General features: G+C 38.7%; 2 protein-coding genes across 2 annotated transcripts; both read right to left on the bottom strand.

The window, feature by feature from the left end:
* Positions 1–9,662: 9,662 nt before the first annotated feature.
* Positions 9,663–13,142, bottom strand: LOC145061925 (uncharacterized). Its single transcript, XM_079009516.1, has 2 exons — positions 12,820–13,142; positions 9,663–12,247 (listed from the first exon to the last, which is right to left on the bottom strand). The coding sequence occupies exon 2, from the start codon at positions 12,237–12,239 to the stop codon at positions 10,740–10,742; it is 1,500 nt and encodes a 499-aa protein (XP_078865642.1). The 5' UTR covers positions 12,240–12,247; positions 12,820–13,142; the 3' UTR covers positions 9,663–10,739.
* LOC145064499 (uncharacterized) lies at positions 9,773–10,729 on the bottom strand. Its single transcript, XM_079011940.1, has one exon. It carries the CDS (start codon positions 10,727–10,729, stop codon positions 9,773–9,775), a length of 957 nt encoding a protein of 318 aa, XP_078868066.1.
* Positions 13,143–27,831: the final 14,689 nt, after the last annotated feature.

Genomic DNA, 27,831 nt, shown 5'->3' with positions numbered 1-27,831 from the left:
CCACCCCGGAACGATTCCACTGTTCTGGTTTTAGGGTGTGACAGATTGGTATCAGAGCCCTTGTTTATAGCGAACTAAGTATACCGAACCTTACATGGTATACAACTATAAACATTAAGGGGCCTAAGTGCTCTAAACTAAAAGTATACAAATATATCTGCGTACCAGAATCTGTGTCATACGAAGAACAAAACAAAAGTATTTGGATGTTGGGACACCGTGGTTAAACCTGGGCAGTTATGTAATCATGTCTATGGTCAATATAGCCTGATCAACTATATTCATTCGAGACATGACCAACATGTTCCTGTGAGTGACTGTGGTGTTACAGCAAGCCTAAAACTTACCAAGAACAAAAAAACATCTAATGTAAATTACTATAGGAATAATTTAGCTAGAACCAAATTCAGTATACAAATTCATTCCAAGTGTTGCTACCTCTTCTTTCTTAAGCGATAACTTACTTGCGTTAGTAACCTTTTTGTGCTTATCGCTTGGTAGAATACTTTTATTATCAGGATGCGAAATATCTTGTTTCATATATCTCGAGGACTTACCATCATCTTCTTCCTGATTGTTTCTAGAACAAGATGCCTCCCCGACCAAGACCCATCAGAAGGAACAACGACACACTACCACCACCGTTACCCCCTCAGTTCGACCCCGTCATGTTCCAGGAAGCAGTTACAGCCGTCGTGACTATAGCAATGGCACAAGTGAACTCTGGTGGAGCTGGAGGTGGAACCGACCCATAATGGAAAGATGGAAGTTAGGGACATCAAAAGGAGTGTTCCTACAAGGACTTCATGAGCGTAAAACCCAAGTCATTCGATGGAAATTGAGGTGTTATCGCTCTGACTCGATGGTCAAGTCATTCGAAAATTTCACCTGTTCTAAAGCCAACAAGGTGAAGTTCGCCGCCTACACCTTCACCGACAGAGCTTTGACCTGGTAGTATGGTCAAGTCAAAACCCTAACCCTGCCAGTGGCTAATGTCATGGCTTGGGAAAGACTGAAGGAACTCATGCTTGAGGAATACTGCCCGAGGGGCGAGGTGCAAAAGTTGGAACACAAACTCTGGAACTTGAAGATGAAGGGTTCCGACATCGCTGCCTACACCACTAGATTCTGTGATCTGACTCTTCTTTGTCCAGGAATGGTCACCCCGGAAAGCAAGAAAATTGAGAGATACATTTGGGGACTGATGGCCCAAACCAAAGGAAATGTCTTGGCTGCTAGACCGACTATATTTGAAAGTGCCAAGGATCTGGTGCAGACACTGATCGATCATGGAGCCGATCTTGATGAGGTGGCAGCCGTCCCCGAGCCACAAAAGGAGAGTGGCGGGAGGAAGAAGAAGTTCGGCAACAAACTCAAGGGCCAGTTCTCTCAGGATCACTCCAAGAAGCAACAAACAATGGCAGTCCACACTGCTACTACTCCTGCTGTAGTCCTCGTTACTCCAACAAACCCTAGTCGCTATGCTGGAAAACTACCTTTGTGCAACAAGTACAACTACCATCATCTGGGACAGTGCCGGGAGATGTCGTGCACCAGCTGTGGCAAGAAGGGACACACAGCTCGATTCTGTAAAGGACCCGTCCAACCAACCAATCACGCTCTTGGAGCGGGAGCTGGTCAAGCCTGTTATGGCTGTGGAGAGGTTGGGAACTTCAAGAGAGATTGTCCCAAGGAAACAACAGGTGGCAATACAGGAAGGATGCTGGCAATGGGCCAGGAGGAAGCGGTCGTTGATCCTACTGTTGTTACGGGTACGTTCCTCCTTGACAAATCTTATGCATGCATCCTTTTCGATTCTGGTGCAGAGAGAAGTTTCTTCAGTCATGCATTCGAACATCTAATCAAATATAAATCCCAACCTTTAACCAAAACATTCACCGTCGAGATGGCTAACGGAAAGAAAGAAAGCACTAGCGACATATTCGTAGGCTATACTCTTACCCTAGACGATCATTCCTTTCCCATCGATCTTATGCCAGTCTCCATAAAAAGTTTTGATGTCATTATCGACATGGATTGGTTAAGCCCCACGTGCTGATATCCTTTGCTTCGAGAAATCTATCCGCCTCAATCTTCCCTCAGGTGAAGCCCTCATGATTTACGGTGATAAACCCAGTTCGAACCTTCGAATCATTTCATGCATCAAAGACCATAAATATTTGCAGAAGGAGAGCCATGCATTCCTAGCTCATGTTTTCGACAAGACACAAAAAGTTAAAGACCTCGAGAGCATCCCCGAAGTCTGTAACTTTCCTGAAGTCTTCCCCGAAGAACTCCTGGGAATTCCTCCCGCGCGTCAAATCAAGTTCCGCATCGACTTAATCCCCGGAGCTAATCCTGTAGCTAAGTCTCCTTATCGTTTAGTGCTGGCAGAAATGCAAGAATTATCCAGCCAGCTCAATGAGTTGATCCGCAAAGGATTCATAAGACCGAGTTCCTCACCTTGGGGAGCCCCGATCTTATTCGTAAAGAAGAAAGATGGATCTTTCCAGATGTGCATCGACTACCGAGAACTGAACAAGATGACCATCAAGAACCATTATCACCTACCCAGAATCGATGATCTCTTCGATCAACTTCAGGGAGCCAATTACTTCTCGAAGATAGGTCTAAGATCAGGGTACCATCAGTTGCGAGTTCACGAGAATGATGTGCCCAAGACAACATTCCGAACTCGCTACGGACACTACGAGTTTGTAGTAATGCCCTTTGGTCTGACCAATGCACCAACAGTATTCATGGACCTGATGAATCGGGTGTTCCGCCCTTTCCTAGACAAGTTTGTGATCGTGTTCATTGACGACATGCTTGTCTACTCGCAAAGGGAGGATGATCATAAGCAACACTTGAGGCAGGTGCTAGAAACACGAAGGATGGAGAAACTATATGCAAAATTCTCAAAGTGTGAGTTTTGGATCAGGAAGGTAACTTTCCTTGGTTACGTGGTTAGTGAGGAAGGCATACACGTGGACCCTTCCAAGATCAAAGCGATTGAGAACTGGTCAATGCCAAAGACACCCACAGAAATCCGCCAATTCTTGGGTCTCGCTGACTATTATCGCAGATTTATCCAAAACTTCTCCAAAATCGCTTAGCCTTTAACCACCCTGACACAGAAAGGTGTAACCTTTAGTTAGGGAGAAAAGCAAGACACTACGTTCGAAACATTGAAGCAGACCCTATGCAGCGCACCTATCTTGTCCCTACCCGAAGGGACAGAAGACTTCATGGACTACTATGATGCATCCAATCAGGGCCTAGGTTGTGTGCTCATGCAGCGAGGAAAGGTTATCGCCTATGCCTCGAGACAGTTGTAAACACACGAAGTCAATTACACAACACATGATCTAGAGTTGGGAGCAGTGGTCTTCGCATTAAAAATTTGGAGACACTACCTCTACGAAACAAAGTGCACCATTTTCACCGACCATAAGAGCTTGCAACGTATCTTTCATCAGAAGGAGTTAAACATGAGACAGTGGCGATGGGTAGAGCTACTTAGTGACTACGAGTGTGAAATTCGCTACCATCCTGGCAAGGCCAATGTGGTAGCGGATGCCCTCAGCCGGAATGAATATTTGGGTCGTAGAGTGAAGGCATTGACGATGACCATCCATTCCCGATTATCCACACACATCCGAGAGGCTCAGCTAGAAGCCTTAAAACCAGAAAACATGGTGGATGAAGCCCTGCAAGGATTGGAAATGAACTTAGAGGTCAAGGGAGACGGAGTTTACTATTTCATGGACTGTATCTGGAACCCGAAGTATGGTGGTTACAGAGAAGTTGTCATGAACGAAGCTCACAAGAAAAGGTACTCCGTTCACCCAGGTTCGGATAAAATGTATCTGGATCTCAAACAACTTTATTGGTGGCCGAACATGAAAACAGAAATTGCTACTTTCGTGGGCAATTGCCTGACTTGTGCCAAGGTAAAAGTAGAATATCAAAAGCCCTCAGGTTTGCTTCAGCAGCCGGAGATACCTGAGTGGAAGTGGGAAATGATCACCATGGATTTTATCACCAAGTTACCCAGATCTCCGAGTGGTCACGACGCCATCTGGGTAATTGTCGATCGGTTGACTAAATCCGCCCACTTCCTGCCAATCAAAGAAAACTTCAAGATAGAGAGACTCACGCAGATCTACATTCGAGAAATAGTTCTCCTTCATGTGGTACCTGTATCCATTATCTCCGATCGAGATAGCAGGTTTACATCGAGGTTCTGGCAATCACTACAGAAGGCTCTTGGAACTAAGTTGGATATGAGCACGACTTATCATCTTCATACATATGGATAGAGTGAGAGAACAATTCAGACATTAGAAGATATGTTGAGACCCTGCGTCATCGACTTCGTCACGTCATGGGACACTCATCTTCCCTTGGTTGAATTTTCCTACAACAACAACTACCATACCAGCATCAAGGTTGCGCCATTTGAAGCCCTCTATGGCCGCAAGTGCAGATCCCCTCTGTGCTGGGCTGAAGTGGGTGGCACGCAGCTAGTCAAGGGTCAAGTCCCTGATAACACTCTCACTAGTCCAGAAATCATCCAAGAGACGACTGAAAAGATCGTACAAATCCGAGAACGATTGAAAGCCTCACGTGATAAACAAAAGAGCTACACCGATAAGAGATGGAAACCCTTGGAATTCCAGGTTGCTGACCGTGTACTTTTGAAAGTTTCACCATGGAAAGGCATGATACATTTTGGAAAACGTGGGAAGCTCAACCCAAGGTACATTGGGCCATTCGAGATCCTTGTTAGGATCAGTCTCGTAGCATACAGACTCCAGTTACCTTTAGAACTCAACAACGTTCATCCTGTCTTCCACGTGTCGAACCTAAAGAAGTGTATGTACGACGAGACACTTGTGATTCCTCTCAACGAGATCGATCTAGACGAAAGTCTATGTTTTGTGTAAGAACCTGCTGAAATCATGGACCGAGAAGTCAAACCCACTTCTAGGACTCTTAACTTGCACTACAATCGAGTATAGACCTAGAACACTTCATGGATGCAAGTATGGACCTTGAAAACACCAAAAAGGCACCTCTCATCATGAGTGAATGGCTGCACACCCCTTGGGCTACACACCCATGGCTGCACACACCTTCAAGGTGGCCATACACCTCCCTCATGCAATCCTTTAAGGTCCTAACACTTAGTGCAAGTAGTTCCAAGTCCCTAGAGTGGTTCTCCATCACATCTAGTAGTGAAATACCCTCATTTGATTCATTTATGTGTCATTGAGTGTTAATTAGGATCAAATTGTGTTCAAGGCTTCACTTGAACATCTAGCCTTCCGTATCGATCCTCCAATCAAACCACTCGCTCAAGGTGAGTTCATACCCGTACGTTTTTCCGAGTTTTCATGTTTTCAAGGGGGGGGGGGGGGCGAATACAAGCAAAAGTACAAGGAAACTTGTGCTCAAAATATATTATTTTGTTCAAGATAATCATATTTTCAGTATGCTTTTAATAAGGAAAACAGTTTTTACCAAATGATTAAGAAATCAACTCCTAGAAATAGTTTTCAAAACTAGGGTAATGAACTTGTGAATCATGTAGTAAAATGTATTATTTTAGAAAGGATTCATGCAAATCGTAAACAATATTTTTAGTATTATTACTTATAAATTTGTTAGTCTATGTTAGAGACACGTCCTTGGTAACACTCCCAAAGATTCAGAGTGTATGACTAGCACTTGTGACCAGAATCTCTTGTAGGGAGAGCGTGATTGTTGTGCATAGATCTATACGGGACTGACAACCCGCACCTGGCTGCTAGCTACAGTCGGACTGGCAGGTCTATGGGTGTCAAAGTCATAAAGGATATCGGCCGTTGCGGGTCATATCCAGTCAGTTATGGTTATGAAACTCACAACCCATATAGCAGAGATTTACTTTTGTAATAATGAATCAAGTGAACTAACCTCAAAGTAATAACCAATTTGATTTCTAAAAGGTATTAATAATACCTTCAGGATTTAGTTCACCATGTATTATTAGTTTTATTTATGTAATAAGGCTAATATACTTCACTTGGAGTAACCAGGGTTTTTCAAGGAAACTACGTTTAACGATATAAGTATGGTAGATACTTGTACGCTTCATTTTAGAACGGATAACCAGCAAGCTACTTTTATGGAAAATATATAGGATTTTCCCGGGATAACTCAGCCTTTGATAAATGGATTGTTTAACAAGTAACTAACGGATTTTCATATTCATTCCACGATACCTTGGATTGTACATAACTTGTATGAATCTGGGAGTCATGGAAGGAATGGGTTTTCAAACACACTCTTCATAAGAAAATATAGGATTTTCTTGAGGAAAACTTTTCAAAAGAATCAAAGAAACATTTTTCAAAAAAAAAAAAAAACAAATACTTATGAACTCACAAGCTTTATGTTGATGTTCTTTCAAACTGCTTGTATTCTCAGGAAATCAAAGCATGAACTTCTGCGATACATCCAAATATTACCGGCTCTGGTGCACCCCACCTGAACATCCACTCGATTCAATCACCAATAACTTGATGACTTACGACTGCATAAGAAATTTCCAACTTGAGAATCACAAATCTAACAATAACTTGCAAACAATTATAATTATATTGCATACAACCTACCGAGACTTTCTGATACCTGATTGATACTTCCCTCAATCCTTAATGCTTCCTTTATCCAACCAACATGTTTACGACTTGCCCGAACCCCACCAATGCGTGTACACCGAAAGCGCTACAAGTAGAATAAATGAACAATTATGATCATTAGGCCTATAGCCTATGACTAGAATGCTCTTGATAACCAATCGACACTGACATCATCAAATCATTGGCCCAACACTCCAGGCCTGAAGATGTCCACCTCATTCCATTACCTTGAAGGGACCTAATTGACTCCCTTACAATGCCAACTGAGCACCACAGAATGGGTACCAAGCAAAACCTTACGAAAACAAAGTCGCACACGATCCACGGATTAGATAACGATCGTACACTTGGTCAAATTCAAAAAATATAACCCAAAAAGGATCATGCACAAAAATTGAGCCAAATGCTCCAGCGCCCTCTTGCCCAGCTCATAAGGAGCACCCCCATATGCATACTAAAGAAACCCATAATCTCATCCGAAAATAAAAGAAACACCAGAGTAATCGAAAGGCCACCTTAATCAAATTAGAAAACATCCTCATGATTGGTCAAACAAGACCCAATACTTGTTTGAGACTGCACAGATACCATCACTACACCACTAGCTCGAGAAGAACTCCAAGATGATCCTACAAAGTACCAAAACCTGAGTCTGCTATGAATCAAAATTCCACTTCACCATTGAGGGTAAGCATACCTAAGAACCTAGGGAACATACATACTACACTGGACGGTGGGTGACACATTCCTTGCTCTTAAATTGTCACCACTTGAATCCTTCAGAGAATTCCGATTGACAGACGAACTCAACGACCAATGGTCTAAGCCACCTTGTCACCTAAACCAGAGAACCACAACCCACCTGGAGCTAAACATACCCGCTTCTGGAAAGGGTTCACCGATCAACATCTGCCTAACAAATCTGAAACCAGCAAACCGAACAGCGACTGAAAGAACCCTCAATGACTGATGCTCAACCTGAGAATCCCAATTCTCCCCCACTTAGAACTCGAACCACTACCCATTGGTGGTGAAACCAAAACATACCCCAAATAGCCCAACCAGGTACAACCATACTTGACCATGGAATGATTAGCATCTACAGAATGATCGTGCAGATATGGATCAAACGAAACCCAAGAAAAACCAGAATTTTAGCTGAAAGCCTCTGAATTTCCCATAATAACCACTTACAAAGCATAGGAAAGTACAAAATTACAATCCAAACATACACCCCTTGCTTGCAACCTAGACGACAATCCGACACCTGGCTTTCCCATCTCCCAAGAATAAGGACCTTGCTCGTCTCGCTAAGGTACTCGTGTAACATCAAACCACTTGCGTACACCGGCGGTGACATACTTTCACCAACCACCGTGACCAACAGATCTCGAGTGTAACATCCGGTATTCCAGGTATTATTTTATTCATTTATTTGTGAGAAAAGAGACGGACTCGACGAGTTGAGTCGTAGACTCGTCGGGTAGGACCGCGAATGCTAACTGGATTAATGAATGGACTCGACGAGTCGGGAAGAGTGGACTCGAAAAGTCCGCGCTGTAAGCTGAAACCCTAATTCCCCGGGCCTGAGCCCTATTTAAAGGACCTTATAGCCCTCTTGTGTGGCTACCTGTCCAGAGAGATTGTCCCTTAAGAGCTTGAGCGAGTTGAGAGTGAGTTAAGGCCATATTGATCGATTTTCGTGTGTTTAAGCAAAGGAGAAGTCATTTCTAGCAAGAAGAGGTCAAGGGAGCTGTGGATCCAGGGTTTTCAAGTTCAGATCTACACGTTTGAGGTATCAAATCGAACTCCCTTTCTGTTTTGGGTTAAGATCCATGATCTAGGGTTTTGTATAGCCCTTTTTGGGTTTGATAAGTGGAGTTTATGGCCCCTTACTATGTTAGACTTTAGATCTGGATCCATAGAGGTCCAGAGATCTTTCCCCATTTTGCTTTATGACGGTTTATGGAGTAAAGGAGACTAGGTTGCCATGTTAAAAGGAATTTCACCAAAATAAGCCTTGTACACATTGCATGTGGGTCAAGATTCGACCTTTACGTGGTTATTGGTCGTAGGGAAGTCAGATCTATAGATTAGAGAAGCAGATCTGACCTCAAGAGGTCAGATGAGTGTTGTCATGGGAGGAACTCGTAGAGCCCATAAGGGACTCGACGAGTTGAGTCGGATTGATCCAGGATTCGCGACTTGTGATGACCCATTGAGTGAAGCGTTGACTCAGCGAGTCGAGAGAGGGCCAGGGGCGAAGAGGACACGCATGTACTCGCCGAGTCACACGAGTGCACTCGACGAGTCGGGTCAAAGTCTGACCGCTGACTTTGGTTAACTTTTAGGGTTTACTCAGTGTTTGGACTTATGAGCCATTAGAGGGGTAGAATGGTCTTTTACCCTTCTTAGAGAACTTATAGAGAGGGGTTGGCCTGGCCTGTAGAAGTTGTATTAATTAGAGTAATTATTCATGTGATTAGGCGGAGGCTAGTGTAGTATGTCAGAGTTCGAGGTTTACCACGTTACCCGAAGTGAGTCTTGTCACTATACTTTACCTAGAGTGGTAATTAGAGTTATATGACAGAGTATATTGTATACTATGTGTTACCTATGTGATTCTGTGTTATATTTGACTCGGAGTTTACATAGTTAGGGCCGAATGGTCCACAGAGTTAGGACTAGAGGGTCCATAGAGTTCTGGGACTAGAGGGTCCCACTGAGACATTTTGACCAGAGGGTCATACAGAGTTGTAGCCTCGAGTGGCTAATATATGTTGTATGTGGTATTTTGGGGAACTCACTAAGCATTTATGCTTACAGTGTCTGGTGTTATCTGTTTCAGGTACCAGTGAGGATTGCGGGAAGGCGTCAGCATTATCAGTACACACATGCAGTGACGGAGCTTGAACATATAATTTGGGGGGGCCGAAAGTAAAAAAAATCTAAAATTAATGTTATTACAAATAAAAAATTATTTTTTTCCACATTTAAACACCAAAATACCTAAAGTTACCATTCTTACACAAAAAAAAGCAAATTTTTTATCAACTAAACACAAACAATACCTAAAAAAAGAATTACAACTCAGCCCGGCGACCTTTAAGGTCTTTAAAATCATCAATTACCGACTTTGAATCAATGTTTTCAGCAATTTCTCTTTCTATGTAAACCACCAAATTGTTTGTGAGAAAGTCATCTGACATCTTATTGCGAAGACGGTTCTTGAATATTTTCATTGCAGAAAATCCTCTCTCTGTTGTAGCGGTAGAAACTGGAAGTGTCAAGATTAACCGAACCACTCTATCAAGCAAATAATATGTCTCACGTTTCTGAGTTTCCACAAGTCCCTTGCATAGGTCAGCAATAGTTGATACACCACTTAGTCTGGGATTATTTGTCATATCAATATTAAAAATATCCAATTGATATCGTAATTGAATTCTCTCTTGCTCCGTAAAATCTTCAGGATAATACTTCTCAACAAGAAGACAAATCTGATCAATGTTAATCACTTTAGGGTGTTCTTTTAAAACTAAAGTAGAACTAAGATGTAACAACTCCATCGCCTGATCATTGAATCTACTATTCAACTCATGTAATTGTTTGTCCAATGTGGATGTAAACAAATCCACTCGATAAAAATGTTCAAAAGTAACATGATTATCTGTTTTTCGAGGCCGGTATCGAGTAGAAGTATATGGAGCATTCATATCTGGCATATCTATTTGATGTTTCTCACAAAAAAATTGTACCTGTGCAAGTAAAGAATCCCATCCGTTGTTTCTGAAATCATTTAGACCTTCCTTTGTTGCTGAAACTAACTCCATGGCGTTAAGAATATCTTGGGATTTCTTTTTTAGAGCTTGAGAAAGTATATCAGTTTTTCCCATTAGTTCCTTCATCAAGTGAAGAATAAACACAAACTCAAATGATTTCAGGTAACAATAAGCTGCATCGGCATCTCCGCATTGAGAATAAGTAGCAGATACGTCATCAATTATTCCTTGAAGCACAACACGAGTACAATCAAACATGTTTAGCAAACTACAAAACGGAACGAAGATGAGAACCCCAACGTGTATCACCAGCTCTTGTTAATGTCCCAACTTGATTCAATCCTTTTCCTGATTCAATTTCACCAAGTTCCAATAAATGCTCAATCTCAGTTGCCTTTGCCTTTTGTAACTCATCATGACGCTTACTAGATGCACAAATCACATTAATTGTAAAAATTAAGTTTGAAAAAAATTGGTGCACAGGAATAATTTCTCTTGAAGCAGCCACCAGTTCTAGTTGTAATCTATGAGCAAAGCAGTGAACATAATACGCATAAGGACAATCCTTAAGAACAAGTGCCTGTAATCCGTTCCATTCCCCTATCATATTACTAGCACCATCATACCCTTGGCCACGAATTTTACTAACATCAAACTGATAGTGTAAAAGTTGTCTCCACATATTTATTTTCAAGGTTAATGATAAGGTATCCTTGACATGAACCAAATCCAAGAATTTTTCCCGTATGATCCCTTCTGCATCAACAAATCTCAAAACTATGGCCATTTGCTCTTTTTTAGACTCATCCTGTGACTCATCAACCATGACACAAAAGTATGAATCCCCCACTTCACTATGAATATGTTTTCGAACTTTATTTGCAATAATACTTAGAATTTCTTTTTGAATTTCTCCAGAAGTATACTTTGATTTATAAGGAGCTTTCTCTAATATAACATTTGCAACTTCATCGTTATAAGATGCTAGAAGTTTTAGTAGTTGGAGAAAATTACCACGATTTTTGGAATTAGGACTTTCATCATTTCCTCGTAAAGCACAAGATTGGAATGTCAACCAACGAACCGTGTCAATCGAAGCTTTTAATCGTAAACGATTCTTCAATATTTGCGCTTCATTTTGCTTCACTATGATACTTTCAATGTGTGCTTCTTGGTTCATCAAGTTCTCAGCGAATGCAACTGCATTTCTATGTTGTGAACAACCAATATGCTTCAAGAATGCACAATTTTTCCCATCATTAACTTTTTTCCAATTGTCAAATCCTTTAACAGTAAATGCATTATAACAATGACACACACTTGGTTTATCGTTAAATATATAACAAATAAAACAATAAGTTGAGTGTGTTGTTGGAGAATATTCTAACCAATTAGGGAAAATGTTGAACCAAGCATATTGGAATCTACGAGGGTGTTTCTTTGAACCTTTAGCATGATACTCTTTAAGACGTATTTGGAAAGGTTCTAAAGTCATATAAGCTCGTCTTACTTCTTCTCTTAAATTAACTGAATAATCCCACATTTGTTTTCGTTTAGCAGGATCTCTTTCTAGTTGCTTAAGATCCACCTCATTAGGATTTGATTGTGTGGCTTCAGAATTGTCATTCTCTTGTTGATTTCCATGTTGTTGCAGTTGTGGTTCACTTGTTGAAGCTTTTTGACGTTTACTCTCATGATTTTCATTAAGTGTGTCTTCATCATCACCCATTCTTTTGAAAAAAGAATGAATGGTTTTCATCTTGCCCATAATTATATCTATAAAAAAATATCAAAATGTATGAACAATTCATTCACAATTAGCCACTAACTTAAATTTCAGCAAAACAGCAAAAGAAAAAATATAACATTGTTTGAAATCCTAATTATTTGATCCTCAAATTTCAACAACAAGACAATGAAGGAACAATTCATATTAATCAACATTGTTTGAAATCCTAATTACTTGATTCTCAAATTTCAACAACAAGACAATGAAGGAACAATTCATATTAATCAACAATCTCAGCTCAATAACTCATTTAGACAAACAACAAGCAATTTGACTATTAGAGGAAGTAACAACAGTGAACAGTCAATAAAGTGTGAAATCTTTTAACTGTGTGAGTGTGAAATTCCTACTTCCTAGAACAACTGAACAAGCAATTAAAAAATTAAAAGTATACACAGTTAAAAGATCCGTCCCTGCTGTGTATACTTTTAATGTATGATTGTATGAACTCTTCTTGTTTTTTTTCATGTTGCAATCCAAAATACATACCATTGAATGAAGCAATTAAGATTTAAGCAAAGGGAGAAAAAAGGGAATTTAGAAATTCAGAATTACATACTTAATTTTCTGATTTTCTTCCGTGAACTCACTGAACTGTGAACAAGATTAAAAGAAAGAACAAAGAAGAGAAGACAGAAATCAGAAGACTGAAGGTCTACTGCTTAGTTGATGCCGCCTGTGCCCTGTTGTGCTGTGTTAGTGTGTCTGCTGGTGGTGGAGGCAGGGGGTCGGAGCTGGAAGGTCAAGGGTGACCTGCGGTGGCTATGTTGACAGTGGACGGTGGTGATTGTGGCGTGCTACTCAGTCGACAACTACCAGCAACGATAAGCGACCAATGAAGAACACAAGATTAGGATTGGCGTTCGTTCAATTCACCTTCAGTCGTTCATGTCTTTCGATTGGGCAGGAGGGCCACAGCCCAATTTTCACTTACCTGGGCCTATATTCCGAAAATTTGAACTTAGTGGACTACTTCTAACCCAAAATTCAGGGGGGGCAAGACCCCTCCTGGCCCTATTAATGATCCGTCCCTGCACACATGAGGAGTTTCTTTTTATACATTATGATCTTGGGCTGTGTTTTATGGATGGATTTGTGAAACAATGAGATTTTATAATATTGATAAATGGAAATATGTTTTTAAAAATGTGAAAAATTGTTTTGAAATTTACGGTGTTACATCAAGCTGAGAATCCAACCTAACTTGGGAGGTGACAAGCCTGCCCACTCCTTCGAACTCCGAAATCTGGAGGGAAAGATCCTTGCCACAGATAACGACAATCTAATCCGACAATCTGCCACATAAATCCCAAATGCAATTCCAAACTGATCATATCAAATGCTTCCTCCTTGTGCCTCGAGGCCCAAGCCACGACCTCTACCCAACCTCTGAGACCTCCAACCAACCTACATATCCAGGTCTTAACCACTCAACCAACATCAATATCGCCTCGGGGGCCTGAACAAACACAAATCCCATCCTCTCCTGGGCAGCCCAAGCCAAAATATTGACATATACAGAACCACTTCCTTGAACCACGGTACCCAAACCATTATTTAAAAATCAAAATCGATTTCAACATAGTTTCCAACACATTCACATTATCAGAGTTTCCTAGAATCATAAGTCCAAAATGTGAGGATGTGTACGGTCACGCCTTCACCTTGTCACGGTCTACTGAAGTACCTGAAACCATAAACCAAAACTGTAAGCACGAAGGTTAGTGAGTTCCCCCAAAGTACTGACACCCAATCAGATAACATATACAAATAACAGCATACTATCAGTCTTCTCAACTCATCAAGTTGAGGAATCTCAACTGGTCGAGTTGGTTCATTAAACCCTCGCAATCCTTCCATCTTCAAAGGTCGAGTTGGTCCCTCTAAATCGTCGAGTTGACCTAGAAATAGGGTTAGTCTGAACAAATTCTCTTCAAAATTTCGGATGTTACATTTACCGACGACATGTCACTTGGACAAGTTTAAGAAATACAGACGACATGTCGTCTATAAAAGCGGGTGGCAAACAACTTCCATTTTAGTATTAGAGACGACATGTCGTCTGGAAAAGTGAAATGGTTATTACAGTTATAAAGCTTTACCGACGACATTTCGTTTGTATAACTTTCTTTTAATATTTTCACAGGTTTTTTTAATACATACCAAACCTGTTTTTTAAAACAAATCCAAATAGTATATACGCAGAATAATATCAAATAGTTAATAACCATAACAAACCATTAAAACTCCAAAAAAAAAATCTACTACATAGCAAAATAATAAAAAAAAAACAAGTCTGCAACAATCATTGTTAAAAAACAAAACATAAAAGATCAATCATAATCTTTATTGTTCTCGTTCTCATAGTCGTCGTCGTCGTCCTCATTCTCATTCTCGTCCTTGTTCTACTCCTCCTCAAGCTTGTTGGTTGGTGTATTGGAATTGCATTGGAATTGTGGCATTGGTTGTGGTTGAAAGTTAGGAGTGAAGGACGCGAATGTATTATTATACATTTGTTGCATATGTAGCATTTGTTGTTGCATGCATTGCGTTTGTTGGGTCAATGCGGTAATTTGGGAATTATCTGAAGATTGAGATGTGGAAGCTTTGGAACTCTTGGTATGTTCATTTGGAAATAAATTATTGTTGATGCTTAATTTCCTTCCAACACTGTGAATAAGTCCGTGTCTCTCATCGAGGGCACGAGTGAGACAATGTTCTTCATTTAAGTTTTCGTTCTCAATAAGCCCTTCTTGCATCAATATCTTCTCTCGTTGAATATTTTCCTTAAATAAAGAAAACAATAAACATATATTAATCAAAACAAATAACTAAATTTATATAATAAAATAATAATAATGCACCTTAAAATAACTATAATAATAATAATAATAATAATAATAATAATAATAATAATAATATATTTATATTAACTTTGTTTATTACTTACCCAAGTTACTTCCACTTGCGGTGAACATCAACCCCGAGTTTCTTTAACAATTTGTCTTCAACCATCGATATATTGCGGGTCTTGTCCTTTTGCTCTCTATATAAGTGTTAATAATTTTTTTATATAATACAAAAAAAATGTAATTACCTCCTCGCAACGTCTGTTATCATATGATTTACTTCCATGAGCACACATATATGGAAGTTTGGACCTACTTTCTTTACCTTTATCACACTGCTTCTTATAACCCTCATCCAAAAAAAGAAGATCAATCATCTTATCCTAAGTTTCGTCGTCCATATCATCCGATAGACATTGTCTTGCACCTTCCACATCATTATATCCACTAACCCTACTTGATGTTTGTGCTCTTTATAAGCTCTTTGGCAGTCGCTTTGTACAACTGCTTGAACAACTTCCCACATATATGTACCCGATACATATCAAGATCAAAAAATGTCTGTAATAAAAAAATTTAATTAGTAAAAAAATATTTATGAAGTATAAAATTTTTCACATATAAAAAGTATTTTGTACTTACTTCAACCTCAGGATACATAGCTTGATAGTAATGGAAATGAACACATCTCCAAGCCCTATAATGGAGTGATACATGATCTGGCACAATGTTTGAGATAAACCTTGTCAGCATTTTGCCATTTGTATTTATGAATTTATAAGTCCCCACGTCGCTATCAACTTCCATAGGTAAAGGTTTTTGACTGCCGTCATTGAACTTTTTTTTTGCATATTTAAACATCTTCCCTTTCCACGCCGACGCGTCAAGTTTGCTACATTGACACATAGAATTGAAAATTTATAAATTTAAAACTTAAAAAATCTATCCAATATATTTAAGAATTTTATGTAACTTACAAGATTGACAGTCCGCCAGCATCTTGCCTGCGTGCTCATGTGGAGGTCGGCCCTCGCCGTCTCCTCCATGCCCCTTGCAACATGTGTAGCCATCTATTTAAAAAACATATCGTTTTATTTGATTTTATAATTAATTTAATTTGATTTTAAAAAGTTAACTTAATTTGATTTTATGGAAACTTTTATATTTTCTTTTTTGCTATTAGTTTTTTTAAATTAGTTTCTTTGATTTTATAATTAATTTGATTTTATTTAAATATTAATATTAATTTTATTATATAATTAATTTAATATGATTTTATAAGTAATTTAATTTTATTTTAAAATGAACTTAGTTTGATTTTATAATTAATTTAATATTTTCTTTTTCGTTGTTAATTTAACTTTTTAAATTAAATTAATTTGATTTGATTTTAATATTAATATTAATTTTATTTAATAACTAATTTAAGTTGATTTTATAATCAATATAATTTCTTTTTAAAATTAACTTAATTTGTTATTATAATTTGTTTAATATTTTCTTTTTGGTTATTATTATTTTTTTTTAATTAGTTTAATTTGATTTTATAATTAAGTTGATTTTATTTTAATATTAATATTAGTTTGATTTTAAATCTAATTTAACTTGATTTTAAAAATAGTTTAATATTTTCTTTTTATTGATTTTTCTATATTTCATTTAATTTAATTTTATAATTAATTTAAAATTACTAAAAGTATGTTGCTACCAATAAGCTAATTAAGCTAAAGTCGTAACGACCAACATTAAGTTACTAACAAAATTAAGCAAATTGAAACCATATTAATAAGAAAATATAAACATAATAAACATCTAATACGATCATACACGTAAATACAAACACTTCAACTTATCAAACACTTTAACTTATCAATTAAACACTTTACAACACAAACAATTGCATCGAAATACAAAAGCTATAACTTATCATTAAGAACATTATCACTCCATCTTATATACACTCAAACTATTAAACCTAAATATCACAAATTCATATGTCTATACAACACATTCAATTCCAGTTTTCATTTCATTTAAGACATACAATACCACTTTCATATTCCAATTTCATACAATTAAGCATTCAATACATGCAATTCAAATTCCAATTTCAAACAGTTAAACAATATATCTAATTTCATACAATCATACCTTATAACACCTAACATTTTAGACATCCAATTTCAATTTCATACGAATGTATATATCTAAATACAAAATCAAATAAATCATGCCTAATTTCATTTTCATGCCAATACACCACAGTGAACTTAAACAAATCATGCCTAATTTCGTTTTCATTTTCATACCAAAACACATTTTCATACCTCAAATATATATATATATATATATATATATATATATATATATATATAATATAATATAATATAATATAATATAATATAATATAATCACTCAACCAAACAAAATCAAAGTAAACATATATAAGCACATCACTACAACTTCCATTTTTATGCACTTTGAGCTTTTGAAAAGGCATTGAAATCCTCATTGTAGTGTATTGACAAGAAAGTAAGAGACATCACAAACATACCTCAAATTCGGTGGTGAAGGTAGCTGAATCACCATAAATAGGTTTCTCCGGCAGTGGTGAAGGCTATTGTCGGCGGTGGTGAAGGCTGTGAATTAGAGGCTCCAACAACAGGAAAAAAAATCCCCTAAAATTGGAGTTAAAACTCAAGCTATCACAAATTAAGAAGAAAAGAAGGACCAAGAACCATACCTTTAGGCCGCTGATGAACGGGAGTGGTCGGAGGATCATCTGGGTTGCCGACAGCGTGAGAGAGAAAACAAAAAATGGCAGCGATTGCAAAATGAACGCAAGTCGCCTCTTTGTTACAGCTAAACCCTATGCCGACGACAAGTCATCGGTATCGGTCAACAAAACTACGTTGTTTCCTCTTTACGCCAGTAAAAAAATAATAAAAAAACAATTTTGTAGACGACATATCGTCTGGATAGATATTTCACGCGGATCGACCCATCTTTTTGCAGATGACATGTCGTCGACAAAGGATTACGAAAACGAGACCGTTTTAATTTTAGTGAGACGGAATAAAAATAAATCGAAATTATTTGTTTAATACCCTATACAGAAGACATGTCATCTGCATAGGTTGATGAAAAGGAAAACATTTTTATTTTCTGCGACATGGAATATAAATAAATCAAAAATATTTTTTAATACCCTATACCAACGACATGTCATCAGCAAAAGTTTTCAATATACCGCCAAGATTTTGCTCACTCCTGCCAACTCTACGACGACAACATGTCGTCTGCTTAGCTTTTCCGGTCCAAAAAATAGGGTCAAAGTTGGAAAATACTATACAGACGATATGTCATTGTCTGGATAGCTTGGCTTTTGCCGACGACATATGTCGTCGGGATAGGTTTCATCTCTACACATTGTTATTCTTATAGTGCATCTTTCGTTTGGTGGGCACTGAACATCATTGGTAGCTTTAACGATCGCAACACCCACATTCTAAACTACAAACAAAATCCAAACCCTATTTAAAGACAAAATCATAGAACTATAGAAACATGAAATTTGTTTGAACGATAGCAAAGAAATAGAAGGGAAGAACTTGAAATCGCTATTGGTGGACCCACCCCATTTAGCTAACAAACATGATTTTTTGATTTATAATTTCGTCTTAAACGTCCATTCCATTCCCCTCTCCGATTATTGCCTACTAAAATTAATGAACAGTTAACTTAACATTGCATAGCTGTAACAACATCCAAATCGAATCACACACCCTTTTCCTCTCAGCCATTTTTCAGCAACAATATATATTCGTTTTACAAGATTTTTACCGAAGAGTTAGTATAAAAGTGTTGGAAATATCTTTTATATTTAATAAAAGACAAACGAACCTTTCAATTTTCCATTTTTCTCATATATCTTGAAGCTCATAAACCAAATCAACTATCATATTCTACTCAACTGAACTAAATACACCACATGAAGGAGCTTGCAATTTTTCCATTAACTCTCACAAAGGATATTTGCAATTTTTCCAGGAAGATGCACCTCCTTCATGTTAGTTCTTGTCTACCTAAAGGATAAAATGGTCATTTATTCGCTCAAATTTAGTCGAAAAACCAAATAAAACAAAGCACTTACATTTGAAGAAGGTGGTGAGGCTGTATTTCATTACTTATCCCAGATATACATAGGAAAAAAAAACATTAAAATCAGAAGCGGAACAGAAAAAAAACATATAGATAACATGAAAGATTGTAGTAAATGGCAACGTACTCTACGTATACTACCACAATGAGCAATGTACTGTATCTTGTATCTATAATAGCAACATACTAACCTTGCTGACATTTTTATCAAGGAAAAGTAGATGGATGTAAAATAGCTTTATTTTTCCCCTTTGTAACAACATACTTTATTGCAACAAAAATAAAATGCATAGAATAACATATTAAGAGTAATCATCGTGTTCTAAAAGAAAATAATGGATAACTCTCAGTTCCAAACACACATTGTATGATAATATAGTGGAAACAAAAATAACAACGTACTTATGTGTTGACACAAAAATAGCAATGGACTTCTCATTTTTTTAGTTGTTGCAAGCGTTCTTTGTTATCCGTTGCACATTATTTATTCTTAAAACCAAAAGGGTCTAGAATCAAGAGACATGTGAAAGTGGTTTTCATCACCCTAATTGATTCGTAATACACAAATTACCGTATGAAGATGACCGTTTTTCCTATTGATTATGGTAATGATTTTCCACCCAAAAACCATTTCAACAAAGCAAGTGATCGCTTTGGTTGAGAAAACCGAACTTCATGCATTGCCGCTCTTATCGTTACAAAAGATAAAACATCAACATATACTTGTGTCTATCCATGAACCTACAAAAACAAAACTAAACTTAGTCAACTCCTTTTTAATGTAATAGATAAATGAAAAACAAATTTATAAAAAGTTAGAATTAGAGTAATTAACCTCATTACCATTAAACCATGCCTTGTAAGGAAAAATTGTATTCTACCCTAATTCTTTGGCATAACCATTCACCATCACTTCTGTTTTGAATCTGGAAAAAAGAAAAACATAAGTTGGTTGATATAAGAAAAACAATATATTTACTCACATACAAGATCGTATTAAAATCTCAAAATTCATTTTTTAGTTGTCATCGTACAATGAGTGAGATGGCAAACGGGCAACAAGCTGTGCCACTAAGACTTTTTGAGTGGTAAAGCTAATTCTTTTAAAGACTATATCCGAAGATTTAGGGGATATAACATTATTATGCATGATTCGTTGTACTCTTTTAAGAAGCTTTACCGCATCCAGTGCGAGGAAACCAAACGTATCAAATGCAAATGGTATGAACACGTGTTGATTTTCCATGCACGATTTCTCATGTTTGGTGACTTTACCTGTAGCTGCTTTTAAAGCAGCATGTCCCGCCGTGAAACCCCCAGCCCTCAGGCCCACGAGAGGGGATACCCCTGTAAGATTCACACATGCGTGTTTCCCTCCGACCCATCCAAAAATCAAAATGTCAGCCGGTCTGAGGGTTGACCTTCTTTCTGTCGGGTCAGTCAAGAAATTAACAGGTGTCTCTTTCTTAACGTAAACCCCGACACGCTTAAATATGTCAAACAAAACATCCCTAACCTTATCGTGCCTGTATTTGAACCCCGAGAGTTCTTTACAGTGAACTGCATGCTCTCCAAAAGAGTCCAAACATGCCTTGCGACACACATGACATATCTCGTCAGCTGGGAATATGGGAATCATGAGTCGATATTTGAGAATAGTACGATACTCTACGGGAGACATGTGTTGGTCAAACCCATCTTAGCCAGAAGAAAATCTTGAGCATGTGGTGCACGTAAGCACTGGAAAACCGCTTTCTACCGAGCCGTCATGTCGAGATGCACTTCCATATCTTGGACAATTTTATGAAAAAGGGCACTCACCAGTGTATTCTGGGATTTAGGGGGGGTGTCTTTGGTAGTAAAATTGTTAAGGTCAAAATCTAGAAACTTGTTGCGAAGGGACGCCAATCACATACAACAGAAAATCCTAATGCCAAAGTTGAGTACGGAATTCGATGTTGGGTTAATCTTGATGGTTCAAGTCAGATTAATTGGGTTGTGCTGATGGGTCACGTGAGGGGTTTTATTCAGATTTATGTAGTTTCTGATTTGGTCATATATTGACCAAGTTGAAGGAGAATAATATGGCTTAGTTCCACTTTCATTGGAACACATGCAACTGCAAGTTATTAGCCTTTTCTTTTTGTTGTTTAGCTACAAATAAGAGACTTTGTAATCTACTTTATGCATGGAATAACATAGAAAATTCTTCAATAACTTTATGTTTCCACTTGGTGTGCAAGTAGGTTTTTCCTTATTCCACTGTGTAAGATCTATAGCAGTAGAATGAGGGCCTGATTTCCAATAGCCATATTAACATGCAAATGAAGATAATCTATCTGAGTATTGCAAAGATTTTTTATTAAGGTTTTCTGATTAACAACCTTGATAATTAAACCTTACAAAAGCAAACATTTGTCCTAGTTGATTCTTCTTTTTCACGATAAAGAGATCAACTACAACCCCCACACGATCACATATGTTCCAAAGTTCACACACAAAGAGATGGGATGGAAAGTTAGAGACATATATTGTGGTCGCAATCTTTGCAAGTTGCTTTTCATTAGAGCATCCACAATGGTGAGTTGAATGAGAGAGTTGAATGAGGTGGCAAGTCCATGTGTCATTCAATGGATGAAACTCAACCATTGTGAGATGCGACATTGACATTCAATGGATTTGGAGTTCAATGGCCATTGAACTCTTCAATGAGAAAAAATGAAAGTTTTAATTCTTAAATATTTACTATAAATTATATTTTGTAACATTCTATTGAACTTTGTAGAGTTCAATGCATTGTAGAGAAAAAATAATAGAGTTGTATGGATTATAGAATAATGATGTGTCAATCCATTGAACTCTATGAAGTTCAATGCATTGTTGATGCCCTTAAAATCTTTTTTATTATTTTGCCTTAATGGTTGGAAAACAGAGGGATATTTCGTATCCACTCTTGACCTGCCATCAAGAAATACGAAAAAAAAAAAAAAAGAAGACAAGAACGACCAACGAATTAGGGAAAAACCTTTTCCGGCGTTTGCACCCGTTGGAAAATCACCTATGCCGAAATCGCCGGTCTCGTTTTTATCTATTTAAAAGAGAATATTTAATCATTTATAAATGTTTCCATTCTAAATTTGAAAAATTTTCATGCCAAAATTAAAAATATACAAAGAATGAAATAATCATTTCTATTTTATCTTCTCATGACCGACATTTCATGTCTAGATCACTTATTTAGTACAATTCTCTATCATATAGATATTTAAGACTTAAATTATTGATATTTCCCATATAAAGAACTTTCAACTCGAATGTACATGCTCCATATATGGCAAGTTATTTCTATTATTTGTTTTTTTCTCGACGACATATTTGTTTTATTTTTTATTAATTTATATTGATAATTGTTTGTCGGTGTTACTATCTCACTGTTGAACCCAAAAATATCTATAAGAATATATATATTGCACAAGGCATACAAAGCAAAATTAAATATAGACCCATAAAAACCTACAACATATGGATATAATTTACATAATATCCTCCGTATCCGAAATTTAAAAGCGTTATTCCAAGACATATAAGCCTTGCTTTATTCTTGCTTCAAATATAGTACACACTTCATTGGTAATAAACCTTATCGCCACTAAGTACCGTTAACCTTTGTACGCTGTGACACTTGGTCTCGGCTCAAACTCTTCATCAAATGTCCTTTTACCTTTAAGACTTCCACTGTTATCGTATACCGAGACATTTGGCCTTGGCTCAAACTCTTCGTCAAACATCTTCTTACCTTTTACACTTGCTCCGTTTTCATAAATCGAAATGTTTGGTCTCGGCTCAAAATCATTGGGAAACATCTTCTTATCTTTTAAACCAGCACTATTATCATACACTGAGATATTAGGCCTTGGTTCGAAGTCCTCATTGGGGGACTTTCTTTGGTTGCATGGGCTTCTCTTTGTGGGATCGGTTGACACCAAAGTACCTCCTCCAACATGCGAGTGTTGCTTATATTCTTCAGGATTTGGCCTAGCATACACAGTGACCGTGATCTGCTAAACAATATTTGAAAAACTATTGGTTAGCATAACAAAACTAATTAAAAAAAATAAGGTCATCGTAATGTTGCACCATAGATTTATAGACAATAAAAATTTCTCTACCATGACGAGAAAAAAGAGAGCCAAGAAAGAAAGACACGACTCCATGGTCCAAGTACAAGTGTCTCTTGGAGCTGTTGGTATTTGCAATGAATGATCGTAGTTGGTATTTATATAGTTTAATTGAGAAGCTTACCATAAAAAGAAACATACAAACTAAAATTGTCTTCCTTTAATAATTAAGTGTTTTCCCAAATTATTTTATAATATCCACAAGATTTCTGATAAGGTTTGCAATCTTGGTTATTTTATACAAAATAATATTCATTACACAATTTTACATTGAAATTCTCATGAGTACTAACCTTTAAGTTCGGTATCATACGATCACTTCATCACATATTTAGGAAACTCTACATGTTCTCATACCCTTATGGAGTTCATTACTCCACAATTTCATCTATATAGTTTTGAGAAAATTAGACGAATGATCCTTATGGTCTGGTGAAAATTACACATTTGATCCATAAGTTTTGTTTTATTTATTTTTTACTTTTTATTATTATTATTTTTTTTAACTCTGAGCATTCACATGTTTTAATTGTGTAATGAGCCTAGTCCCTGCTGTAATGAGCCTAGTCCTTGGCGGGGCCCGATGCCGGGCAAGGCTCGATGCAGCGGGCGGGGGCCCAGTACGTGGTTATACGTATGTGGTATGTGGTAGGTTGGGGAACTCACTAAGCTTCATGTTTACAGTTTTCAGTTTTGGTTTCAGGTACTTACGGTATCGGAGGAAAGAGCTCGGTGTGATCGCATGTCACACACACACACCAAAGGAGTTTTAGCCTGGGATGTTTACTCTGCTAAAACGAGCAAGTGTTTTGAAATGATACTATCTTTTGTTATATAATCCTTTAGACATGGTTGAAATGAATTAATACTTATGGTTTTATTAATGTTTTAAAAAGAAATTTTTGGTCATGATTTTTAGGATGTTACAAGTTGGTATTAGAGACTTGGTTTGAGGGATTCAGGTACACTCTCAGGTGTGTCTGAACTCAAACTGAGGACTTGGTATGAAAATTTTCAAAAGAGAATCATTTTATAAAAGAGCTTGCAAAAAGAAAAGAATTTTGAGAAAGGAAAAGAACCCTGAAAAATGAATGAAACTTTAGAAAAAGAGAAAAGGGTGTGTTGCATGCAATCAGCCGAGCTCAAGTAAGTTCTCCCAAATTACCCATACAAGTTTATGTTATGATGTGATTATGTGATCAGCATGATAGTTTAGGGCTAAGGATCTAGGAAGGATGCCTTATATGCCCATTATATGTGTTCATGGAACAACATGTTAGTATTGGTTAGACAGTGGTAGGATAGCCTGATTAGGTTATGCCTGATTATATGAGCTTATATCGCACGCTAGTTCAAATTCTTGATATGTGAAAATGATTGCTTGCTGATGTTATGGTTAGATTTTCCTTTTTGTCTAAATGCTACTTGCTTTGTGCTTTGTGGGACTCTGAGTAACGGGAGTTATCCATTAGGTGAATATGCCAACTCATATGTGATTAGGGTTGAATAATCTCAAAGTGTTGGATTTGGCCCTATTGCACAACTCTTGTTTGAGTCCAACCGTTGTAGGGATGATTCCTTTACTTGAAGGATTATCTGAGCCTCGTCATTTGTGATGGTATTCAGGTAGTGGCTAACTGGCATTGTGAAGATGCCTTCAGTAGCTGAGGACTAGGTTCGGGTTGGAGGTTACCCTAGGGCAAGCCTAGGATGAGAGAAGTGCTGGGAGCAGTAGTAGTCGTAAGGGACTTGGTGGAGTCGAGGAAATTCTTGAGGAAAGTATGGATAGATTTGGAAGATAGTATAGGCGTGTACTACGGAAAGCAGAGGATCCGTACTTGAGTCAAGAGGGGCCGAGATAAAACCAAGGAACTTGTAGTGCGTGTGTGATCCCTCGGTAGTGATGTGTATTTTGATGGTTGTTATTTTATGTTTTCAACATGCATGGTGATGTTGCATGAGAGACCAGGGGGTGAATCAGGTGTCGAAGAGGGATCAGGCTCGGATTTAGGAACCGAGTAGCTCGAGGAGCGGATGAGGAGTTTGTATCAGCTGAGATTACGCGCAATATTCTAGACCAGACTCTTGTGAAATTTGGTATGGTCAAGGAGGGCATACTGGAGATTTTGGATGAGAGGCTGGGAGCCTTTCGCATTGAGATGATGGCTATGATGGTAGCACGTACATTGACATTTCGTGAGTTCAGAGCTTGTGGAGGTCCGGATTACCATGGGGATAAGGATCCCATTGCTAGCAGTAGGTGATTGCCTGACGTTGCCAATGCTTTTCGTTCTATCTGGTGTCCCGAGGGGGACAAGGTTCGGCTCGCCTCCTGTCTTCTGAAGGACAGAGTGCAGGATTGGTGGGAGGAGATTGGTCATGCTGTCAGGGATGATGTCACATTGGACGCGGTGACATGGAGCGATTTATTGGCCAGGTTTAAGGCCGAGTTTGCACCGATGATTGAGGTGCAGCAGTTGGCCCGGGAGTTTCAGGATTTGCGGCAGACTACAGAGACAGTGGCGGAGGTCACCGCCAAGTTCAGGGAGAGAGCCCTTCTAGTTCCGTAGTATATGGCGGACGAGGAGATGAAGAAGGATCGGTACCACAAGATGTTGAGGAGCGATATCAGTTAATTTGTGAGTTGGTCCAACTGTAAGATGCTGGAAGACATGATCGCTAGGGCCAGAGAAAGAGAGAATGATCTTGACACAGAAAAGAAGAGAAAGTTAGCAAAGGTTCAGATATCTATGGGATCGGGCAAGAGGCCAATGACATCAGATTCTAGATTGAGAGGTCCTCAGGACCGGGGCCGTTATGGAAAGTGCAGCAGGACGCACGAGGGTGCGTGTAGGAGTGGCAGCGGTGGTGATTTTGGTTGCTTCAAGTGCGGACGGATTGACCAATTTAGCAGGGATTGTACTGCTACCAACACCCAGGGATCAAACCTGATATGCTTCCACGGTAGTCAGAGGGGCCACAAGAAGGCCCAGTGCCCGAGTTTTCTTTCAGCAGGACAGGTGATATCACCTACCCCTACGACTTTGAGGATCACCGATGGCCGTCAGGGCCGGGCAGAGGCGCCGAAGGTAAGGAACAGGGCGTATCAGTTGGTTTCGGAAGAGGTGTAAGCAGCCCATGACGTGTCAGTTACATATCTTTCATTTATTTGTCAGGTTATGTTATGATTTTAATGTTATGGCTCTGCATCGGTATTGGTAATGCTATTTTAGAGTTTTGTGGCCTGCATGTGATTGAGTTATATGCCACCTGCATGCCCTGGATTTCAGAATGATAGTTAGGGGTTGTTCCCTTTTAGAGTAGGTTACTCAGGATGCAGTGACTGTAGCATGCATGTGTGGGTCTCGGTAGTGTCTCACTAGCTTTGGGGAAAGTATCGTTTGGGAAAAGATCGGTTAGATCACCAGCTATGGTAATTCTAGGTTAACCACAAAGTGGTCAGAGGATGGTAGGGAGAATTGGGAAATTTTCCAAGCTGTGAGTTGTGAGGAGCTAGGCAAGTCGAAGTGGGGTAGAGCCACCAGAGTGGCCAAGGGAAGAAGTAGTGCAAGACTGGGTTGGTTTCGCAGTGTTGGTGAGGAAGAAAGCAACTCAGGTGGCTGCTTGGATTAGGGAGCATGCAAGTTGGGAGTTGGGGAAACATTCCAACCTTGAGTGCATGTATTCGCGGTTAGTTGATGACTGGGTCGGGGAAACCAGGTCGGAGAGCTTCCGGCAAGGTGCGAGATTATTCAGGATATAAGACTACGTGTTAGCCGCGACATTCCCAAACAGTGAGTTAGTAAGGGAAGTGTTGTAAAACTGCAGGTAAGTCGTGACACTCATTAGCAGCCTAGATAGCGGAGTGTGGGAGGAGACACATATCTGCTAGCTAGCGGAGTGTACGCAGGGGCCCGTATCTCATAGCTAGCGGAGTGTGGACGGGGGCCCGTATCTCCTAGTTCGTGGAGTGTGAGCGCGGGGGGGGGGGGGGGGTATATCCGATTTAGCATGATGAGAGCCAGGAAGAATAGTAAGTTGAGATTAGAGGAGGAGTGGGCTTGTATAGCCCTGCATATGTGAGACCTGTGGGAGAGGCCGCTCTGAAGTATAGTTTGGGTGAGACTCGTGGGCAAGGTCCGTGTACTTATAGCAGCAGGCGGGACCTGGTAGATACCTTAGGGTTAAGGTAGGCGATCGAGGATCCCAAATCTTCTAGAGCCAGAGTGGCTAGGTTGGTAGAGCATTTAAGGTAGTCGTAGTATGTACAGAAGTCGTTGAGAGCGAATGGGGGATTGTTCTTGCGTTTGGTAATCGGTGGGGGAGCGGTATCCTAGGTAATGGTAAATCAGTTGGGACCGGGTGGTCTCGGTTCATCTAGAA

The sequence above is a fragment of the Lactuca serriola genome, chromosome 7 (assembly GCF_051521515.1).
Source record: "Lactuca serriola cultivar US96UC23 chromosome 7, Lser_US96UC23_V15, whole genome shotgun sequence".
NCBI lineage: Eukaryota > Viridiplantae > Streptophyta > Magnoliopsida > Asterales > Asteraceae > Lactuca > Lactuca serriola.
This window is presented reverse-complemented; position numbering and strand designations above follow the sequence as displayed.

What these genes read in the sequence shown, in the direction of transcription:
- LOC145064499 (XM_079011940.1), bottom strand. Translation starts at nt 10,729, where the DNA reads ATGTTTGATTGTACTCGTGTTGTGCTTCAAGGAATAATTGATGACGTA.
- LOC145061925 (XM_079009516.1), bottom strand. Translation starts at nt 12,239, where the DNA reads ATGGGCAAGATGAAAACCATTCATTCTTTTTTCAAAAGAATGGGTGAT.